Source organism: Elephas maximus, chromosome 22 (genome assembly GCF_024166365.1).
Source record: "Elephas maximus indicus isolate mEleMax1 chromosome 22, mEleMax1 primary haplotype, whole genome shotgun sequence".
Classification (NCBI taxonomy): Eukaryota; Metazoa; Chordata; class Mammalia; order Proboscidea; family Elephantidae; genus Elephas; species Elephas maximus.
The window spans coordinates 46,987,661-47,012,365 of NC_064840.1; the positions used below are offsets into that span (position 1 = coordinate 46,987,661).

The window sequence follows — 24,705 nt, forward strand, 5'->3', positions numbered from 1 at the left end:
AGCCAAGATCCATCTGACATCAGCAATGATATCCCTCATTCTACATCCTCTTCTGAATCTGGCTTGAATTTCTGGCAGGTCCCTATCAATGGACTGCCACAACCAATTTTGAATTATCTTCAGCAAAATTTTACTTGCATGTGATATTAATGATACTGTTTGATAATTTCAGAATTCTGTTGGGTCACCTTTCTTTGGAAGGGGCACAAATATGGATCTCTTCCAGTTTGTTGGCCAGGTAGCTGTCTTCCAAATTTCCTGCCATAGATGAGTGAGCACTTCCATTGTTGCATCTGTTTGTTGAAGCATCTCAACTGGTATTCCATCAAGTCCTGGAGCCGTTTTTTCACCAATGCTGTCGGTGCAGCTTGAACTTCTTCCTTAAGTACCATCAGTTCTTGATCATATGCTATCTCCTGAAATGGTTGCACATTAACCAATTTAATTTGGTACACTGACTCTGTGTATTCCATCTTCTTTGTCTTTTTTTTTTTTTTTGGTGTGGGTATTTTTTGTGCTTTAGGTGAAGGTTTACAGAGCAAATTAGTTTCTCACTAAACAATTAATACACATATTATTTTGTGACATTAGTTGCCAACTCTGTAATCTGTCAACACTCCCCCCTTCTGGACCCTGGGTTCCCCATTTCCATTCATCCAGCTTTCCTGTCCCCTCCTGTCTCCTTGTCCTTGTCCCTGTGGTGGTGTGCCCACTTAGTTTCATATACATGGTTGAACTACATTATTGTTTGTTTTATGGGCCTGTCTAATCTTCAGCTGAAGAGTAAACCTCAGAAGTGACTTCAATAATTGAGTTAAAAGGCTGTCCAAGGGCCATATTCCTAGAGTTTCTCTAGTCTCTGTCAGACCAGTAAGTCTGGTCTATTTTTTGTGGGTTTGAATTTTGTTCTACATTTTTCTCCAGCTCAGTCCAGAACTCTGTATTGTGATACCTGTCAGAGCAGTCAGTGCTGGTAGCAGGCACCATCTTGTTGCGCTGGACTCAGTCTGGTGGAAGCTGAAGTAGCTGTGGTCCATTAGTCCTTTGGACTAATCTTTCCCTTCGTCTTTGGTTTTCTTCATTCTCCCTTGCTCCAGAGAGGGTGGGATCAGTAAAGCATCTTAGGTGGCCACTCATAAGCTTTCAAGAGCCCAGACACTACTCACCAAAATAGCATGGAGAACAATCATCTTCTTTTGATACTTCCTGCATCTTTCAATTTTTTGCCCATAGGATCTTTCGATATTCCAGCTCAAGGCTTGAATTTTTTTCTTCAGTTCATTCAGCTTGAGAATTGCAGAGCATGTTCTTCTTTTTTGATTTTCTAACTCCAGGTCTTTGCATATTTCATTGTAATGCTTTACTTTGTCTTCTCAAGCCCTTCTTTCAAATCTTCTGTTCAGTTCTCTTCAACATTTCTTCCATTCACTTTAGCTACTCTACATTCAAGAACAAGTTTCAGAGTCTCTTCTGACATCCATTTTGGTCTTTTCTTTCTTTCCTGTCTTTTTAATGACTTTTGCTTTCTTCATGTATGATGTTCTCGATGTCATTCCACGACTCATCTGGTTTTCGGGCATTAGTGTTCAATGCATCAAAAATCTATTCTTGAGATGGTCTCTAAATTTAGGTGGGATATACTCAAGGTCATTCTTTTGCTCTTGTGGACTTGTTCTAATTTTCTTCAGCTTCAACTTGAACTTGCATATGAGCAATTAACGGTGTGTTCCACAGTTGGCTCCTAGCCTTGTTTTGACTGATGATATGAGCTTCTCCATCATCTCTTTCCACAGACTTAGTCAATTTGATTCCTGTGTATTCCATCTCGTGATGTCTACATGTATAGTTGTCATCTATGTTGTTGAAAAAAGTTATTTCCAATGATTAGGTCATTGGTCTTGCAAAATTCTATCATGCGATCTCCAGTGTCATTTCTATCACCAAGGCCATATTTTCCAACTACTGATTCATTTTGTTTCCAACTTTCACGTCCCAATGAACATTATCAGTGCATCTTGATTGCATGTTTGATCAATTTCAGACTACAGAAGTTGATAAGAATCTTCAATGTATTCATCTTTCCCATTAGTAGTTAGTTCATAAATTTGAAAATATAGTTGTACTAATTGGTCTTCCTTGTAGGTGTGTGGATATTATCCTATCACTGACAGCGTTGTATTTCAGGATAGATCTTGAAAGGCACTTTTTGACAATGAAGTAATGCTGTTCCTCTTCAATTTGTCATTCCCAGTATAGCAGACAATATGATTGTCCAATTCAAAAATGGCCAATACCAGTTCATTTCAGCTCACTAATGTCGATCTTCAAGCATTCCATTTCATTTTTGACAACTTCCAATTTTCCTAGATTCATACTTCGTACATTCCACTTTCTGATATCTAATAGAAGTTTGTAGCTGTTTCTTCTCATTTTCAGTCATGCCACATCAGCAAATTAAAGTTTCAAAAGCTTTACTCTATCCATGTCGTTAAGGTCAACTGTACATGGAAGCAGCTCTACCCCAGTCATATTTTGAGTGCCTTCCAACCTGAGGGACTCATGTTCCAATAATATATCTGAAAATGTTCAGCTGCTATTCATAAGATTTTCACTGGCCAGTTTTTTAAGAAGTAGATTGCCAGGCCCTTCTTCCTAGCCTGCCTTAGTCTGAAAGCTCTGCTGAAACCTGTTCATGATGGGTGACCCTGCTGGTACTTGAAACACTGGTGGCATACCTTCCACTAACACACAAGCCACCACAGTATGACAAAATGACAGATGAGTGACAGAGAGATGAGTATATTTGGGGGAAATCAAATGTTCTATTTTGGATATGTTAATTTTGAGATGTCTATTCCATATATCAGTGAAAATGTTGAGTGGGCAAGTGCATATACAAGTCTAGGCTGGAGATATAAATTTGAAGCACATGTATTTAAAGCCCTGGAATTGTATGACATTATCTTGAAAGAGAGGGTAGGCATATAAGAGCAGATACCTAGTCTATGTCCTAAGGCACACCAACATTTACAGCAGTAGTTTTTAAAGGGAGTTCCAGGAGATAAAAATTATTATAATAATATTAAGAATTTGTCTTTTTTAATTTCATTCTCTGCAGCATACAGTAGGGTTTTGCAAAGGGTACATGATATCTGATTAATGTTGTGGCTCCAGCAGCTAATAAATATGTTCTTGTGTATTCTTGTATTTTCCAGAATTTTCTAAAGTAGTAGGGTTAGGTTATATATGTGTGTGTCTTCAGAAATTAACTGTGTTCTCAGTATCTCTACTCTGCTCCTACTAGCTATCTCTAGTTATACTTGCTATAACCCCTGCAGTCTCTTTATCATTCAGGAAATTATTATTTTGAAATCCCAAAGTTTTCCTTGCACCTATGTGGAAACACAACTACAAGTAAGCATAGTGCATGTTCTCTTATTTTGCAATAATATTTTCTAAATTTTATCTAAAACTGTTATTATTTAGAATTTAATAATATTTTATTCTAACATTTAAAAATTTAAAGAAATTAGAAGACTCCATGTCTAAGCCCATAACAGCACTGCCTACATTTAGAGATTCTGAGAAAGAAAAATAGACATTAAAATATTCTGATTCATTTTTCACTTGAAAATGTTATTTACATTAACTTATAGTTGGGTTTATTATTTTTATTTTTAAATGAATTAATAAATATATTTTAACCCCCCCGATTTTAACTTATGATAAATATAGGTAGATATAACTCATATAAACAAGGCTCTTTGGAGCCCTCAATAATTTTTAAGAATGTAAAGCAGCCTCAACTCCAAAAAGTCTGAGAACCAATTTAGAGGACAAATAGAAGAGCATGAGTCAGCAAAGAGGACTGAGGGAGAGAGGATGGTGATTAGGAAAGTGAGGAGAGTGTGGTATTTTGGAAGTCAAAAGAGCATTTCTAAAACGAGGGCATGGCCATAAACTGGTAGGTGGGAGGGTAATAATGACGGGGAAGAAGCTCTTGAATTCAGCTACACGGAGGCAACTGTGGCCTTGACAAGGGCAGTTTCAGAGCAGATAGAAGCCATATAAGAGTGAGTTAAAGAGTGAATTGTAGTATCCAAAATACATAAACAACTCTTAAAAATCAACAAGAAAAGACAAATTAATCAACCAGTTGCTGTGGAGTTGATTCTGACTCATGGCAACCCCAGGTGAGTCAGAATAGAATCGTGCTCTATAGGGTTTTCAATGGCTGGTTTTTCCAAAATTGATCACCAAGTCTTTTTTCTGAGGCACCTCTGGGTGGACTTAACCTCTAACCTTTTAGTTAGCAGAAGAACACATTAACTGTTTGTACCACCCAGCGATTCCTGTAAGTGTAGATAAGTCTTTAGAAAAGTTTGCTATGCAGAGAAGTAGAGAAAGAAGCAGGGTCTAGAAAGGATCGTGGAGTCAAGAGAGGATTCTGTGAATTGTGTTGTTGTTGTTGTTGATTATGATGATGTTTTAATGGAGATGTGAGAGGACAGTTTGTGTGCTGATGGAAATGATCCAGTAGAGAATGATGTTGGGGTGGAAAGTTTCAGGTGGTGGAAAGCGATGGGATTCAGGACACAGTGAGCAGATTGTACTTAAGCAGAGCAGGGATCCCTCTTCTGCTGTGACCGGTGTGAAAGAGGAAGATGGTACCTGTGCAAAAAATGATACATTTGGTGGCAAGAAGGTAAGTGGGTTATTCTCTGAAGACTTGTTACCCCCACAAGTGAAGTCATCCACTGAGAGAGGGGTATAGGGAAAAAGTGTGTAAGATTTGAGGAAGAAAGAGAATACGTAAAATATTTGTCTTTGTACTGTGAAGGGTTGAATGGCCCTTTGTGGTTTGCTGTGACTTAGAAAACAGCAACAATTAAAGAAATCCCCCCCTACCCTTCGTGTTCAGGAAAACAGCTTCTGCAAATAACCACCCTTACCATATGACTTAGATGAGACTCATGGGTGCCCACTTGTTTACCCAGGACAAGGCCAGACACAGACCCTCCAGATCCACCTCCCTTGCCTCATAAATGGGTAAATGAATTGCTTGTCCCCACTGATCAATCAAAAACAAAATACTTCTCAACTGAACTTTGATTAAGCTTCTCTCCTTCCCTCAAGTCCCTGAACTGTGGCCCACACTCAGCCTGAGCGGGCCTCTCCTTAAGGGCCCCTCCCAGAGAATAAGCTGACCTCAGTGTAAAACATTCTGAGTTACTATCTCATGACGTCACCTATTCATCCTACTTCCCCACACCAGAGTTTTTTCTACCCTTGTTTACTCTTAGTCTCTATAAAAGAAAAACACTTATTCCCTAACTCTTTGAGTCACTTGCAGATCTTACAGTCAGAGTGTTCTCCTTATTGTAGTAGTCTGCTTCCCACTACTGCAATAGTCCCTTACCTTCTCCCCTTTTCCTTTCTGAATAAAGCTTCTCCCTATCATAGAACACCATGGGGAAAAACACCAAGAAAAAAAATTTAAGGAAACTATTTGGCATCTTCAGGGGAGAGACGGAAGATACCTCTAGAACAGAAACAGAAATAAAATGGTAGAGAATATGAACTATCACATCAATCCCTGATTTTAGCAGCATAGTGAGAAAGAAAACAGCTGACATTCAGGAGCTTGCCAGGTACTCGCAGCCAGGCCTAGGTCTTTGGTTGGACAAAAACAATTTGACAAGACAACATCAGACAAGGCCAATCTGGGACCATGATGGATTAAGACAAAAACAAGACCAGTTCGTCATCATATCTGGTAAATATGAACATTCCTCAAGCCACAAAATACCAAGCATTTCCCTATTCTGGCTAATAGTAAAAAAAGTGACCGCTAATTCTTTACTAGTTGCATCTTTAACCTCAGTCTAGTCTGCCCTACCTGTAGATAAGTTTTATTGAGATACCCAATCATATAATTGTCACTACTTTCTGGCAACACCCAATCCACAGGGAACTCTTGCTTCTTGTAGGGAACCCTCTCACAATCACCCATCCCAAATCCTATAATAAGCCCTTTGTAACATCTGCTTCCAGAGACATCCCACGGTTCCTCATGGTATGCATTCTCCCTCATTATGACAATAAACCCACGTTGTTCAACTACAGGTATATTCCTGGTAGGCTTTGGCTGAAGGACATTGAAAATATGCTTAAGTAGGAATTTAAAGATGATTCCTTAACGTGAGAGTAGTATCTCCCTCAAGCAATAATGAAACACTAGAGGTCTTCTCATTAAGTCAGAAATTAAACCAAGAACCCAGATACCGCCAGCATTATCCAACATGTTTCTAGATGTTCTAGCCAACATAATCATACAAGGAAGAGAAACAATATTTAAAACTATTAGAAAGAAAGGGACAAAACTAATATTAACCACAGATAATAAAACAATTCCAAGAGAACCAATTGAAAACTACTAGAACTAAGACTGAGTTTGATGTGGTGATCTGTTACTAATAAATATAAAACTCAAGCATCTCCCAGTATGTAAACTACAAAATATAATGGAGAAATATCCCATTCATAATAACAACAAAACAAAACATCTGGGAATAAAAGTAACGGGAAATTTCAGAGGACTAGAAAAGAATATTTCAATAAATAGCAGATATACTATCAACATTAGTAGAAAGGATTCCTATTTTAAAAATAACTTCTTATAATTCAGTATCTAAATTTAATATAATTCTGGTAAAAATAATATCAGGTTTCTGTAATTGAAAATATTTTGGATGAAAAATTCATTTGAATGGCAAAAATATACATATATATAAAATGTATATATATATATATTAGAAAGGTATAGTAATTAAAACAACATTGAGCCACCACAAGATTAGTAAGGCAAATCAATGAAACAGAGAAGGAAGCCAAAAAACAAATCCAGGAGGCGGAGCCAAGATGGCAGAATAGACAGATGCTTCTGGCCAGCCGTCTTTACAACAAAGACGCAAAAAAAACAAGTGAAACGAGTATATTTATGACAAGCTGGTAACCCTGAGCTTCAAAGGCAGGCTTAGAGAATGAACCGAGGGGCATGGGGGGAAGAGACCGTTCAGAAGCGGAGAGGACTTACCGGACCTGAATCGCGGGGAGCCCTCAGGCACCATTCCCGGAGCAGCGGCAGTGGGCTGATAGTAGTGTTCCGCTGCAGTTTCCTCAGGGAGAAGCAGCCAGCCACACAGCCTACTCACACCTCCCAAACCAGTGAATAATGGTGCTATCGGCAAAAGCTAAGTATCTGCGTATATTATACCATGCCCCCTGCCCACCCCCAAGCCAGCTTCAGCAGCTGACTTCTCTGGGCCTCAGATAGGCCCTGTTGAGCGCCTAGAGCCATCCTCCCAGCCTTGGAGAACAAAAAAATTTGCATTTGGGGGAAAACATAATTTGCCAGCTCCACTAACCAGGGGAACTCAGGACAGAAGTGGCTCCTGTCCAGGCATAAATGATCCGTGGACTTTGAGCAGCTTTCCCATCTGCACGGACCTGTGTGGGCCTATTTCTGGAGAACAGGCCCTTGTTGACAGACTCCAACCATTTCAGCTGTGCGGTGGAGTGGTGGGTGTTTGATGTCTGACATTGCTTTCCCTATTAAACAAGGTTCTCACCTACCCACATCAGGGACCTAAGGATTGATAGCTCCACTCAGGTCACCCACCCACCCGTGACAGGGGTCCAAGGATAACTGGTAGCTCCCAGTCCTTACAATCAAAAACACTGGGTGCTCATGGTCCGTCTGCAGAACCCACCCACCTGCACACTCTAGGGAACAGGGACGTGCTTTCCTCAGAGACACTTGGGGTTGGTTCTCAGCCCCCTGCCTTGTTCAGACCGTGACCCCCAGCTGCAATCAGATACAGGTACATACACCAATCACCCCTGCCCCTCTAAGACTGTAGGACAGAGCCTGTACCACACACTTGATGATCAGCTACCTGGGCACCTGAGCTGAATTCATACAAGAAAAGTGAATGGACTCCTAGACCAATATACCTGATAACAGCTCTAGCCATCTGGGGACAGGACGTCAGAGCTCCAAAGGTGAAAATAATCAAGCTAGCTCACTCAAGCAACCCATCTGGGTATATCAAAGCAAAACAAAGCAAGAACCTGCAACACAGTAAGCAACCCTAAAAGCATAAACTAATACAGTAACTTATACTTGGCTCAGAGAAAACAGTCAATATCAAGTCACATAAATAAACAGACCATGATCACCTCAACAAGCTCTCAAAACAAAGAATCCAAGGGTCTTCTAGATGAAAGTGCATTCCTGGAATTACCAGAGCCAGAATACAAAAGATTAATATACAAAACCCTTCAGGACATCAGGAAGGAAATGAGGCAATATGCAGAACAAGCCAAGGAACACACAGATAAAGCAATTGAAGAAATTAGAAAGATTATTCAGTAACATAATGAAAAATTTAATAAGCTGGAAAAATCCATAGAGAGACACCTATCAGAAATTCAGAAGATTAACAATAAAACTACAGAATTAGACAACTCAGTAGAACGTTAGAGGAGCAGAAATGAGCAAGTAGAAGCCGGAATTTCTGAACTTGAAGATAAATCACTTGGCATTAATATATTTGAAGAAAAATCAGATAAAACAATTTTAAAAAATGAAGAAACCTTAAGAATCATGTGAGACTTTATCAAGAGAAATAATCTTCAGGTGATTGGAGTACCAGAACAGGGAGGGATAACAGAAAATACAGAGAGAATTGTTGAAGATTTGTTGGCAGAAAACTTCCCCGATATCCTGAAAGATAGGAAGATATCTATCCAAGATGCTCATCGAACTCTACATAAGGTAGATATTAAAAGACAGTCACCAAGACATATTATAATCAAACCTGCCAAAGCCAAAGATAAAGAGAGAATTTTAAGAGCAGCTAGGGATAAATGAAAAGTTAGCTACAAAGGAGAGCCAATAAGAATAAGCTCAGACTTCTCAACACAAACCATGCAGACAAGAAGGCAATGGGATGACATATTTAAAAAACTGAAGGAAAAAAATTGCCAGCCAAGAATCATATATCCAGCAAAACTGTCTCTTAAATATGAAGGTGAAATTAGGACATTTCCAGATGAACAGAAGTTTAGGGAATTCATAAAAGCCAAACCAAGACTACAAGAAATACTAAAGGGAGTTTTCAGTTAGAAAATCAAATAATATCAGGTATAAACCCAAGACTAGAACACTGGGCAGAGCAAACAGAAGTCAACCCAGACACGGAAATCAAAAAAACAAAGCAAGATTATTTTTAAAAAAAGCTCAAAACAGGGTAACAGGAATGTTATTATGTAAGACAACATTAAAACAACAAAGAGGGACTAAGAAATGTAATTGTAGATCTTCCATATGGGGAGGAAGACACGGCGATACAAAGAAATAAGAGTTAGGTTTAAATTTAGAATAATACTGGTAAATAATGAGGTAATCACAAGGGAGACAAACTATCCTACTCACCAAAATAAAACACAAGAAAAAAATAGAGACTCAGCAGAAACAAAATCAACAACAACCAATGTGAGGAAAGTACAATACACAAAGATAATCTACTCAGCAAAGAAAATTAAGTGAGAAAAAGGAACTGTGAACAACACAAAAAAAAAGGCATCAAAATTATAGCACTAAATTCATACCTATCCATAATTACACTGAATGTAAATGGACTACATGCACCAATAAAGAAACAGAGTGGCAGAATGGATTAAAAAACAAGATCCGTCTCTATGCTGCCTACAAGAGACACGCCTTAGACTTAGAGACACAAACAAACTAAAAGTCAAAGGATTGAAAAAATATATCAAGCAAACAACAATCAAAAAAGAGCAGGAGTAGCAATATTAATTTCTGACAAAATTGACTTGAAAGTTACATCCATCAGAAGGGATAAGGAAGGTCACTATATAATGATTAAAGGGACAATATACCAAGGAGATACAACCACATTAAATATTTATGCACCCAATGACAGGGCTGCGAGATACATACAACAACCTCTATCACCATTGAAAATTGAGATAGACAGTTCCACAATAATAGTAGGAGACTTCAACACACCACTTTCAGTGAAGGACAGGACATCCAGAAAGAAGCTCAATAAAGACACGTAAGATCTAAATGCCAAAATCAACCAGCTTGAAGTCATAAACATACACAGAACACTCCACCCAACAGCAGCCAAGTATACTTTCTTTTCTAGTGCACATGGAACATTTTCTAGAATAGACCCCATATTATTTCATAAAGTAAGCCTTAGCAGCATCCAAAACATCAAAATATTACAAAGCATCTTCTCTGACCATAAGGCCATAAAAGTGGAAATCAATAACAGAAAAAGCAGGGAAAAGAAATCAAACACTTGGAAACTAAACAATACCCTGCTCAGAAAAGACTGGATTAAAGAAGACATTAAGGATGGAATAAAGAAATTCATAGAATCCAATGAGAATGAAACACTTCCTATCTGAACCTTTGGGACCCAGTGAAAGCAGTGCTCAGAGGTCGATTTATTTCATTAAATGCACACATCCAAAAAGAAGAGAGGGCCAAAATCAAAAAATTATCCCTACACCTTGAACAAATAGAAAGAGAGCAACAAAAGAAACCCTCAAGCACCAGAAGAAAACAAATAATAAAAATTAGAGTAGAACTAAATGAAATATAAAACAGAAAAACAATTGAAAGAATTAACAAGAGGAAAAGCTGGTTCATTGAAAAAATCAACAAAATTGACAAACCATTGGCCAAACTGACAAAAGAAAAACAGAAGAGGAAGCAAATAACCTGAATAAGAAATGAGATGGGCGATATTACAACAGACCCAACTGAAATTAAAAGAATCATATCGGATTACTATGAAAAATTGTGATTTCCTAGAAACACACTACCTACATAAACTAACACAAACAGAGGTAGAACAACTAAATAGACCCAAAAAGAAAGAAGAGATTCAAAAGGTAATCAAAAAACTCCCAACAAAAAAAAAAGCCCTCGTCAGAACGGCTTCATTGCAGAGCTCTACCAAACTTTCAGAGAAGAGTTAACACCACTACTACTCAAGGTATTTCAGAGCATAGAAAAGGACAGAATACTCCCAAACTTATTCTATGAAGCCACCATATCCCTGATACCAAAACCAGGTAAAAAAAAAAAAAAAAAGACACCACAAAAAAAGAAAATTACAGACCTATATCCCTCATGAACTTAGATGCAAAAATCCTCAACAAAATTCTAGCCAATAGAATTCAACAACATATCAAAAAAATAATTCACCATGACCAAGTGGGATTCATACCAGGTACGCAGGGATGGTTCAACTTTAGAGAAACAATTAATGTAATCCATCACATAAATAAAACAAAAGACAAGAACCACATGATTTTATAAAAGGCATTGGACAAAGTTCACCACCCATTCATGATAAAAACTTTCATCAAAATAGGAATAGAAGGAAAATTCCTCAACATAATGAAGGGCATTCATACAAAGCAAACAGCCAACATCATCCTAAATGAAGAGAGCCTGAAAGCATTTCCCCTGAGAATGGGAACCAGACAAGGATGCCCTTTATCACTGCTCTTATTCAACATTGTGCTGGAGGTCCTAGCCAGAGCAATTAGGCTAGAAAAAGAAATAAAGGGCATCCAGATTGGCAAGGAAGAAGTAAAATTATCTCCATTTGCAGATGACATGATCTTATACACAGAAAACCCTAGGGAGTCCTCAAGAAAACTACTGAAAGTAATAAAAGTTCAGCAGAGTATTGGGATACAAGATAGACATACAAAAATCAGTTGGATTCCTCTACACCAACAAAAAGAACATTGAAGAGGAAATCACCAAATCAATACCATTTACAGTATCCCCAAGAAGATAAAATACTTAGGAATAAATCTTACCAGAGATGTAAAAGACTTCTGCAAAGGAAACTACAATACACTCCTGCAAGACACCAAAAGAGCTTTAAGTAATTGGAAAAACATACCTTGTTCATGGATAGGAAGACTTAACATTATAAAAATGTCTTTTCTACCAAAAGCGAGCTATACATTCAATGCAATTCTGATCCAAATTCCAACGACACTCTTTAATGAGATGAAGAAACAAATCACCAACTTCATATGAAAGGGAAAGAGGCCCCGGATAAGTAAAGCATTACTAAAAAAGAAGAACAAAGTGGGAGGCTTTACTCTACCTGATTTTAGAACCTATAATAGCGCCATAGTAGTCAAAACAGCCTGGTATTGGTACAACAGATACATAGACTGATGGAACAGAATTGAGAATCCAGACATAAATTCATCCACTTATGAGCAGTTGATAGTTGACAAAGGCCCCAAAACAGATAAATTGGGAAAAAAACAGTCTTTTTAACAAATGATGCTGGCATAACTGGATATCTATCTGCAAAAAAATGAAACAACACTCATACCTCACTCCATGCACAAAAACGAGCTCAAAATGGATCAAAGACCTAAATATAAAACCTAAAACAATCAAGATCATGGAAGAAAAAATAGGGACAACGTTAGGAGCCCTAATGCATGGCATAAACAGCATACAAAACATTATTAAGAATGCAGAAGAAAAACTTGATAACGGGGAGCTCCTAAAAATCAAACACCTATGCTTATCCAAAGACTTCACCAAGAGAGTAAAAAGACTACCTACAGACTGGGAAAAAGTTTTTAGCTATGACATTTCCGATCAGCACCTGATCTCTAAAATCTACATGATACTGCAGAAACTCAACTACAAAAAGACAAATAACCCAATTAAAAAATGGGCAAAAGATGTGAACAGACACTTCACTAAAGAAGACATTCAGGTAGCTAATAGATACATGAGGAAATGGTCACGATCATTAGCCATTAGAGAAATGCAAATCAAAACTACAATGAGATTTCATCTCACTCCAACAAGGCTGGCATTAATCCAAAAAACACAAAATAATAAATGTTGGAAAGGCTGTGCAGAGATTGGAACACTTATACACTGCTGGTGGGAATGTAAAATGGTACAACCACTTTGGAAATCGATTTGGCGCCTCCTTAAAAAGCTAGAAATAGAACTACCATACGATCCAGCAATCCCACTCCTCGGAATATATCCTAGAGAAATAAGAGCCTTTACACACACAGATATATGCACATCCATGTTTACTGCAGCACTGTTTACAATAGCAACAAGAAGCAACCAAGGTGCCCATCAATGGACGAATGGATAAATAAATTATGGTATATTCACACAATGGAATACTACGCATCGGCAAAGAACAGTGATGAATCTGTGAAACGTTTCATAACATGGAGTAACCTGAAAGGCATTATGCTGAGTGAAATTAGTTGCAAAAGGACAAATATTGTATAAGACCACTATTATAAGAACTTGAGAAATAGTTTAAACTGAGAGGAAAACATTCTTTTGTGACTATGAGAGGGGGGAGGGAGGGATGGAGGGAGGGTGGGAGAGGGGCATTCACTAATTAGATAGTACAGAAGGACTACTTTAGGTGAAGGGAAAGACAACACACAATACGGGGGAGGTCAGCACAACTGGACTAAACCAAAAGCAAAGAAGTTTCCTGAAGAAACTGAATGCTTCAAAGGCCAGCGTAGCAGGGGCAGGGCTTTGGGGACCACGGTTTGAGGGGACATCTAAGTCAACTGGCATAATAAAATCTATTAAGAAAACATTCTGCAGCCCACTTTGAAGAGTGGCGTCTGGGGTCTTAAACACTAGCAAGTGGCCTACATCAATGAGTCTCAACCCACTTGGATCAAAGGAGAATGAAGAATACCAAGGACACAAGGCAATTACAAGCCCAAGAGACAGAAAGGGCCACATGAACCAGAGACTACATCATCCTGAGACCAGAAGAACTAGATGGTGCCTGGCTACAACCAATGACTGCCCTGACAGGGAACACAACAGAGAACCCCTGAGGCAGCAGAACAGCAGTAAGATGCAGACCCCGAATTCTCATAAAAAGACCAGACTTAATGGTCTGACTGAGACTGGAAGGATCCTGGTGGTCATGGCCCCCAGACCTTCTGTTGGCCCAGGACAGGAACCATTTTCGAAGCCAACTCTTCAGAGATGGATTGGACTGGCCAATGGGTAGAGAGGGATGGTGGTGAGGAGTGAGCTTCTTGGATCAGGTGGACACTTGAGACTATGTTGGCATCTCCTGCCTGGAGGGGAGATGAGAGGGTAGAGGGGGTTAGAAGCTGATGAAATGGACACGAAAAGAGAAAGTGGAGGGAGAGAGTGGGCTGTCTCATTAGGGGGAGAGTAATTGGGAGTATGTAGCAAGGTGTATATAAGTTTTGTGTGAGAGACTGACTTGATTTGTAAACTTTCACTTGAAGCACAATGAAAATTATAAAAAAAAAATCAAATCCAGCTGTATATAAAATTTTGAGTATATTAAAAAGGGGATATTTCAAATAACTGGAAAAATTATCAGTCATTCAATAACTGGCATTAGGTCAACTTGCTCTTTGGAAAATTAAGTTTTTTTTTTTCAAGGTATAGACAAAAATTAACTACCAGATTTAAATTTAAGTAAACACAAAATCCAAAAAAGCTTTAGGAAAAAATATAGGTAAATAATTATATAGTCTTGAAGTTGGAATGGCAATAAAAGCAGAAACCACATCAGAAAAGATCAATTGATTTACCTATGTAAAATTTAAATTTAAGTGTCAAAAGCGAAAGTCATAAAAAAAAATACAGGCAAACTAGAATAAAATGTGTAACAAATAACATTAAAATGGATAAAGTCTTAAGATGTAATTTTTACAAATCAGTGTTTAAAACAAACACGTTTATTGGAAAATTGGCAAAAAGCAGGATACCATTTGTCACCTATACATTTAGGTAATAACTGTAAGAACTAAAGCACCCAGTGAGGTCAGGGATATTGAAAAACAGTAATTCTCATTCATTTTTGGTGAGAAATAAAGACTGAAAAAATAATACAACAAAATGCTATCACTGGTTATTTCTAGGTAGTAAGATTACGGATGATTTCTTTATTTTTTAATTTCCTTACCAATGTTATCTACAATCTACAATAAACATGGTACTTTTGTCATGTTATTTGTAAAAAATAAAACAAAATGAAAATTGAATTCAATTAATTTCCCAGAATAACTTGTTTTAAATTCAGTTTATTTATTGCTGTCCTCCTCAACATCATCCCTTCATTCCCAAATCACTCGTTTGAAAAACAAATTTTTCAACTTCATTAACTACACACACACACACTCACACATACACAAGAGATGTTCTTTATATGAAAAGCATCATGGGATAGGAAGGTCAGACTCATGCAGTACAGAAAACGCTCAAGAGTACTGACTTATTTCAAATCCAATTCTAAGTACATTTCAAAGCTCCCCATAAGACTACAGGATTTAGTTACATGAAAATGATTCTGGGAAATGAGGCCCTGGAATTCCCTTGCTAGATTTCAGTTGTTCCAGCAGTTCTTAAAACATCCAGGGCTAATATGACACCCAAAGCACATGCAATAAAAGAAAATAATAGATAAATTGGACTTCATAAAAACTTTTGTGCATCAAAGGGCATTATCAAGAAGGTGAAAGAAGCCCACAGAATGGGAGAAAATACTTGAAAATCACATATCTGATAAGGGTCTAGTATACAGAAAATATAAAGAGCTTCTACAACTCAACAACAAAAAGACAAACACCCAATTTAAAAACTGGGCAAAGGTCTTGGATAAACATTTCCCCAAAGAAAAAACACAAATAGCCAATAAGCACAAGAAAAATTGTTCACCATCTTTAGCCATTAGGGAAATGTACATCAAGACCACAAGGAGATACCACTTCACACCCACCAGCATGGCTATAATTTTAAAAAAAAAACAACAAATTAACAAGAGTTGATGAGGATGTGGAGAAATTGGAACCCTCATGCATTGCTGGCAGGAATGCAAAATGCTTCAGCCACTGAGGAAAACATTTTGGTAGTTCCTAAAAAAAATTAAACTTAGAATTGCCATATGACCCAGCAATTCTGCTCCTAGGTACATCTCCAGAGAGCTGAAGAGGTGTCCAAATAAAAACCTGTACACAAATGTTTATAGCAGCATTATTCATAATAGCCAAAGAGTGGAAAAAGCCCAAATGTCCATCAACTGATGAATGGATAAACAACAATGGCAATAAAAGCCATTGGAAAATTATACACCCATTAAAAAGGAATGAAGTACTGATTCATGCTACAACAAGGGTGTCTTAGTTACCTAGTGCTGCTATAACAGAAATAACATAAGTGGATGGCTTTAACAAACAGAAACGTATTTTTCACAGTTTAGGAGACTAGAAGTCCAAGTTTAGGGTGCCAGCTCTAGTGAAGTCTTTCTCTGTCAACTCTGGGGGAAGGTACTTGTAATCAATCTTCCCCTGGTCTAGGAGCTTCTCAGGGCAGGAACCCTGAGTCCAAAGGACAAGCTCCGCTCCTGACTCTTTTTGCTTGGTAGTAATGAGGTCCCTCCCCTCTCTGCTCCCTTCTCTCTCTTATATCTCAAAAGAGATTGACTCAAGATACAACCTAATCCTGTAGATTGAGTCCTGGCTCACTAACATAACTGCCTCTAATCCTCCCTCATTAACATCATTAAAAAAAAAAAAAGTTGCCATTAAGTCGATTCCGACTCATAGCAACCCTACAGGGTAGAGTAAAACCACCCGTAGAGTTTCCAAGGAGTGCCTGGTGGATTCGAACTGCCGACCTTTTGGTTAGCAGCCATAGCTGTTAACCACTGCACCACCAGGGCTTCCCATTAACATCATAGAGGTTAGGGTTTACAACAGAGAAAAATCACAACAGATCACAAGATGGAGGACAACATACAATACAGGGAATCGTGGCCTAGCCAAGTTGACACACATTTTTTTTGAGGGGGACACAATTCAATCCGTAACATTCTACCCTTTGGCCCCCTAAATTCATGTCCTTGGCACATGTAAAATACATTCACCCCATCATATCACTCCAAAAGTCTTAAATCAACTCCAAGTGTAAATTCTATCTTCTGAAAAATTCCTCTTCATCAGTGAAACCTAGAATACAAGTTACTTTCTTCTAAAGTACAATGGTAGAACAGGCAGGCACAAGGTAGACATTTCCAAATGGGAGAAATTGGAGAGAAAGGAGGAATAACGGGCACTAATCAAGTAACATAACCCAGCAGAACAATTTACATTAGCTCTCAAGGCTTGAAAATAATCCTCTGTTCTCTGAGACCATCTAGACAACGGCCCTGCTTCCAGACTCTGGGTGCTGGCCACACACTCCAGATTCTGGGTGGAGGCCCCTCAGCCCTGGGCTTCAGTCCCACCTTCCAGGGCCACTGAGATGGCAACTGTACTCCCTTGGCTTTGGGTGGCCTCATTCTTCTAGTCTGTCAGAGTGGTGACGGTGTCCCTTAGGCCCCGGCAGGCCCCATGGGCGTGGAAGCCCCACCTCCTCAGCTTTGGGCAGTGGATCCAGCCCCATCCCCCTGGCATTCAAGAACCGCATCCCCACACTCCAGAACTGAGTTGGTGAAGATCTCTTTCAAACCTAAGAGGCTGTGGTCCCACCCTTTGAGGTCCGACAGGCCGTGGTTCCACCCTTGGAGGCCCCAGAGGTCAGGGCCATACCCTTTGAGACCAAGGCAGTCTGCTTCCTGTGCTTCTGGTCTCTTTAGCTTTTGCTTCCTGATTCCTTGGCCTCTCAACCCCTCGGACCTCTTGGGCCAGCCTAGTGTCTGCCCTGCTCTAGCAAGTGTTACAAAGCTCTTCAGCTCCACTGATAAGTGCCTGCAGGCACCTCATTCCTCCAGTAAACCTCCACCAGAAGGCACTCAGCTCTCCTGCTTCTTGGGTCAGCTCCTGTGCTGTCTCCAGCTGGTCTTCCGGTAATGCTGCTGCTGTATCTCTGCTGCTGCTTCTCGCCATCTACACTGTCTCCAATGTTACAGCTCTCCTCACTTCTTTCTGACCGCTCACCAGAATTGTGTTTGGTGTCCACAATTCCACCAATGGACTCTTCAAGGCAACCTAGGTTTTCACTGTCACCCACTGCCATTGAGCCAATTCCAAATCATAGAGACCCTACAGGACAGAGAAGAACTGCCCCATAAGGCTTTCGAGGAGCAGCTGGTGAATCTGAACTGCTGACTTTCTGGTTAGCAGCTAAGCTCTTAGCCACTGCATCACTAGGGCTTTTACTATTAAGCACTGTAAAACTCTTCTAGCCTCTACCCATTCAGAGTTTCAAATCTGCCTCTACATTTTAGGTACCTGTTAGAGCAGCACCCCACTCTCCTGGTACCAAATTCTCTCTTAGTTATCTAGTGCTGCTATAATACAAATACCACCAGTGGGTGGCTTTAACAAACAGAAATTTATTCTGTCACAATGTAGGAGGCTAGAAGTCCAAATTCAGGGCACCAGCTCCAGGGGAAGGCTTTCTCTCTGTGTCAGCTCTGGGGGAAGGTCTTTATCATCAATCTTCCCTTGGTCTAGGAGTTTCTCAGTGCAGGGATCCCAGGCCCAAAGGACATGCGCCACTCCTGGCTCTTCTTGCTTAGTTGTAATGAGGTTTCTCTCCTCTCTGCTCGCTTCTCTCTTTTATATCTCAAAAGAGATTGACTCAAGATACAACCTAACCCTCTAGATTGTGTCCTCCCTCATTAACATAACTGCCTCTAATCCTGCCTCATTAACATCATAGAGGTTAGGATTTAGAACACACAGGAAAATTACATCAGATTACAAAAGGAAGACAACCACACAATACTGGGAATCATGGCCTAGCCAAGTTGACACACATTTTGGGGGACACAATTCAATCCATAACAACAAGTGAACATTGAAAACAATATGCTAAATGAAGGAAGCCAGATACAAAGGGCCACATATCGTATGATTCCATTTATATTAAATGTCCAGAATAGACAAATCCATAGAAACAAAATTTATATTAATAATTCCCAGCAGCTAGCGGTAGCGAAAGGAGCCCTGGTGGCACAGTGGTTAAGTGCTGGGCTGCTAACTAAAAGGTCAGTGGTTCAAACCCCCAGCTGCAACATGGGAGAAAGATGTGGCAGTTTACTTCCGTAAAGATTACAGCTTTGGAAATCCTATGGGATAGTTCTACTCTGTCCTATAGAGTCTCTATGAGTAGGAATTGACTTAACGGCAAAAGGTTTGGGGTTTTTGTTTTTTTTTTACGGGTAGGGAGAATGAAGAGTAACTGCTAATTGGTACAGGGTTTCTTTGGGGTATAATGAAATGTTCTGGAATTAGATAGTGGTAACAGCTGCACAACATTAAAAGTCACTAAATCGTATACTTTAAAATTGTTAAAATGGTGAATTTCATGTTTATGTGAATTTTTCCCCTAAAAAAGAAAAAGATCAACCAAGGACAGGATAGCTTTCTTTGAGAGCCTTTAGTGGAAATGGGTAGAGGTGAAGCAGGCAGTCATGAAAAGGTTACTAACATCCCATAATAGTTTTTTTCAAAAAAAGTCTACTTTTGCTACATTTTGTTACAACTTTTACAGCATTTCACTGTGATTGGTCAGATGCCCAGTTTTCATCTCTTCTTCTGGCAGGAGGCCGAGGTGCAGGCACAGAGACGAATTTACCTACTATATGACCTTCCTGGGGTGGCAGTACCTAGCCATCACCCTTTTTTCAGGGCTGTGTGCAATATTTTTAGAGCCCTGCTGAAAAACTCACTAAAATTATGCTGACTGCACGTGCATCAAGAGACTGAATATCCTCCCCTTACTGTTCATGCATATACATGTCACTCTCTATAAAAGCAAAACTGCCCTGGTTCAGGGAGCTGGCAGCCTTTGGTCACAAGACCCTGCCTGTCTCCTACTTTGCAAACTGTGAGTAAACATTTTTCTGTTCTACCAACTCTGTGTCTGGCTGACTTCAATTCGCTAGCCTGCTTGACAAGAACCTATTAGGGGACAGCTTCAGAAGGAGTCTTAGAGATTTCTAGTTCAGCCTGTAGTCACCTGAGCACCACCTCAGGTAGGTGACTGTGCATTTAAGAAAATGATGGACAGAATATCAGCAGTTAAGGGCACATTCATAAAGACACACTGACAGTCGTTTTTATAAACAGCTTCAAAGACTACATTATAAAATGAAACACAAAAAGTAGGCACTCAGAATTTTTTTGGAATAGTCAGTTCTTTGGCGATAAAATGAAGGAAAATAATTAGTATAGAAAGCAATTCAGTACATCACCATGATTAAGAAGCTCTCTAATTACATGGCACTGGGTTCAAATCCCAGCTGCTCTGGCTGTTAATTAGCAAGTTACTTGCCTCTTTTGCCTTCAGATTTTTATTCTACAAAATAACAGTAGTACTTCCTTAATAGAGTTGTTTTTGAACTAATAAAATGTGCATATAAAGCACTTAGCATAAGGCCTACCCCATAGGATCTACAAAGTTTCAATGGGATGTAAAATACTTTGCCTGTGAAACTAAATTGTATCTTGAGAGTTCACTAAATATCTCTGGCAGTGGATCTGAGTTACAGCATGGCATGTTGGAAAAAATATGGGACTTAGTCGGGAAATTTTGGTCCAAATGCTAGTTTTGGCATTTACTAAATAGCAAGACCTTGGAGTAAGTCCCCAAATACTACTGTCAGTTTCCTTATTTATAGAAAGGAAATAATGCCTATCTCAGTGTTGAGACAAGGCTTTAAAAGAATATATTATGTACATTCTAAAATAAAGAATCAAGAAATATAAAAGCCCATTCTAAAGTTATGTAATGCTACATAACTAATAAGGTTTTGCTGGTATAGGGCAGCGGTGGGAATGAACAGCAAGAGACCTCAGTTCTAGTGCTGGGGCTGTCACCTCAGTGCAATGGAATGAAGCACTGTTTTTCTGGACATCACTTTCTTCACCTCCAAAATGAGATGATTAAACAATCATTAGGTTGTTTCGAGATCTGACATTCAATGGTAGTGTATATTCAAATCTATGATCAGTTCTGACTTTCCCTTCTTTCTCAAGGAGGTAGTAGGGGCACTTGCACTAAAGGTCCCTTAAGAAATCCTGGCCTGTTCTTGTTGGGGCTGGGAAAACTGTCTACGCTAACATTGACTTCCATGGCACAGAGCCATAAGTATGTGTACTATGCAACATTCAGGATATCATGACCAGATGTCAATGACAACAGGTTCAATGGCAGCACTTCCCCTCTCTATCCTTGGGCTACAAGGGGGAAAGACGGAAGAGGCTGTTTAGCTAGTGGGAATTTTCTTCGACTTAGAGCTCAGGTGGGGAAGTCTCTCATCCCAAATGTAACCCTATAGGACAGCGTATAACTGCCCCATAGGGTTTCCAAGGAGCATCTGGTAAATTCAAACTGCCCGGCCTTTTGGTTAGCAGCTGTAGCTCTTAACCACTATGCCACCAGGGTTTCCTCCCTTCCCAAAGCCTTGCTAAATGAACAGCAGGACCCCTAGAAGGGCTCATGGGCAAAGCCTCTTCTGAACCATGCCTTAGCAACACCTATAAATACAGATTCAGGGGAGGACAAAGGGCATTAATCAGGCACCCTGGGATTCATTCCCTCTAGTTCTCCCCCATTTCTCTCTGTGCCAGGCCTTCCTACAGAAATGCACTAAAATGCTGGGAGTCACCCTACTCATTAGTTGAAAACTAAGTGATGACTAGTCAATTTGGTCAAAATGGTGGACCCAGCTGTGCTTTCAGAAATCACTATATTATTGTGTGCTGTCAAATCGGTTCCAACCCCTAGTAACCCTATAGGACAGAGTAGAACTGCCCCATAGGGTTTGCTAAGCTGAAACCTTTACAGGAGCAGATTGCCAGGTCTTTTCTCCCATGGAGCAGCTAGTGGGTTCCAACTGCCGACCTTTCAGTTAACAGCTGAATGCTTAACCATTGTGCCACCAGGGCTCCTTGAAATCACCAGTTATATCCATGTACATACATGCACACCAAATGCCTTTTTCCTCTTGTACAGACACGAAATATTGAACACTGTAAGCACCAATCCAGGTAAATGCTCCTGATCTGAATGAAAATAATCCCACAGGAGCAGTCTTTATGCTATAAGTCTAGACTGAAGATGAAAACTCTGGGAGGGCTACAGGTAGGCCAAGACAGAATCTCCCTACTACAAATATTCAGGCAACTGGAGCGGGATTTGATTTGAGGTTTGCTGAGGCTAAAAATGCCCTGGTTTTGGTTGGATGTTATCACTTCAAATCTCTCCCTCCATGTACCATAGGTATACAATTTAGAATTTCTATTAAATTCAGCCAGTATTCAAACAAGTAGCTCTTGTGATCAAACATCTAAGCTTCTAAATGGACAGGAGAAAGAGATGTGTTATTTAACTCATTGCAACTTTGCCTTTCAGACTTGAGTTTTAATTTGCTGTTTTTTTTATGATGGGGTAGCCACTCTTAACACCCCCCAAAAGCCATTTTATAAATGATCTCTTCCTTATTCTCCATAATATACTTCTGCTCCCTCTAGGATATTAGAATTGCCAGGACAACTTGCTGTACATGAGGTTACTCACATAACGATAACGCTATATAAGCTTGGCTCTCACCCAATGCATTCATCTAGGAAAGTATTTCACTTTCAGCTTTTAGTCTAGGTTACACAATTAGAAACTTTTGCTTCAATTGTCTTGTCACTTGCAACAAAGAGAATTTTCTGGATTTGGGTTCTTCTGGTTGACTCATGATAAAATATGTGTATGAGATACTTTCCTATATGAAAACATCAGAGAACAGAGCTGGGGGGAGTGTATAAATTATGAAAATGATCGCAAATGCTTTAACTTCGTTAGACTTGTTCCTATAAAAGTCAAAAGCTGCAAAACTCAATGCCACATCAGGAAACAGGAGCACCATTCTAGGGCCATTACCACCTACTCTATGTTGTTCTCTAAAATGCTTACACTGTAAATGCTTGTTGAACCCCACAATGAACAGGAACAGGCCACTCCCAACCACTCTGGAAGCCCCGTGAGGAAAAGAAACTGCCTTTAAGTTTTTATTGCTAACCTTCCTGCCCCAAAATCAAGGCACACAATAGGTATTCAATAATCATTAATTAACGTCTCATCTTCACAGAAAGCTAAACCTAACGGGTGCAGGAGAAACAGCAAACAAGGGATGAAACATTTTGCACTGTAGAGTATCTGCTGAGAAATTGAGGCTGTGAGGAAAAAATGTGCGAGTATGAAGGTCACCCAGTTAAAGAAAAAGCTGGGGTGTGAAAAAGCTACTGTACTTAAAATGTGCACTGTTCATATTTGTCAGATAATGGCCAACATTTTCTAAAATCAAGGTTTACCAAATTGGACTTCGTTTGACTCATTTACAGTACAAAAGGGCTAATCTTCTTTGACATGCTATTCAAAATGTGAGGGTTTCTTTCTTCCTCCTTTTTTTACCCTTTGAACATAATCCACTTAGTTCCCATTCCCAGAGCACCTCCCAAATAGCGGCAGAGGGAGAGCTCTGGGAAGCCCTTGTTGAGGCACTTAGCGGAACTTTGTTCTCCACATGGGCTATTGAGAAGCGTCTCGGTTTCCTCGGGTGACTCCACATTCTCCCTCACTCTTCTCACGCTGCGACCAGGAGTTAAGGGTGGTGAGATTCTCCTAGGCGAGCCGAAGAGGCGCTGACCATGGTGCTGGCCTCCGATCTCGGTACCCGAGAGCGACAGGCGCCCAAGAAGGTGCAGCCAGAGAGGGCGCAGAGCGGGCAGGGAGCGGTGGTCGGAGCCCCGACCCCTCCCGAACCCGAGGGAACTCACGGGCCTTCACGCGAACCCCTCCTCCGCACGCTCCGAGCTGCATCAAAAAAGGGTGGGGCACCCAGCCACAGCTGCAATCGGAAGCCGCCCGGGAGGATTTAAGAAGAATGAAACCGCGGCCCACTCCCCTCCGCGCAACCCCGGGCCGGGAATCAGCCAGTCCTTTACCCCCCCCCATCCCCCACCTCCCAGATCCAGAGAGGTGCGGGCAGCCTTTGTGGGCGTACAGCCGCCCACCGACGAGCCTCTCCGCACCCTGGGCGGAGAAGGGGCAGGTTGGGTGGGGTATGTGTGCATATGCAGAGAGGCAACATTAAAGAAGGAGCAGGAAAGAGGGTACCCTTGGATTCTCGGGTCTCCACGGAGCCGGGAGGGAGAGGCAACTCCCACACGCCCCGTCCTTCATCTCCTCCGCCCTCCCATACCAACCTGGTCGTTGATGTTCTGCAGGGCTTCCTTGCCCGAGGCCCGACGGATCTCCACCTTCCGGCTCGATTCAACAGATGGCTCCCCGCCGGCACGCCGGCCCTGCCGGGAGTACGGCGGCTGCGGGTCGGGGCCCAAGTGGGCGACGTCCCGCTGCTGAGCCACAACCTGCCCCGAGCCCCGGCCCACCGACAGCGAGTCGAAATCGATGGTTTTGTTCTCCGAGGACCCTTCCACCGGGCAGAACATGCCACAGAATTTCTGTCGGGGCTTGGGGCTGCCTGAGCCCAGCTTTTTAAAAAAGGCAGGGACCTCTTCGTCCTCTGCCTGCTTCCCGGATTGCTTCCTCTCAGCCATGGCGCGATGGCTTGG

At 40.5% G+C, this 24,705-nt stretch overlaps 1 protein-coding gene across 1 annotated transcript in view; it reads right to left on the reverse strand.

The window, feature by feature from the left end:
• DPYSL2 (dihydropyrimidinase like 2) overlaps nucleotides 1-24,705 on the reverse strand; it is a 146,217-nt gene extending 121,512 nt beyond the window's left edge. Inside the window, exon 1 of the mRNA XM_049866359.1 lies at nucleotides 24,337-24,705. Coding sequence (XP_049722316.1) covers nucleotides 24,337-24,690 — 354 coding nt within the window. The 5' untranslated portion in view covers nucleotides 24,691-24,705. The remainder of the gene's footprint in view (nucleotides 1-24,336) is intronic.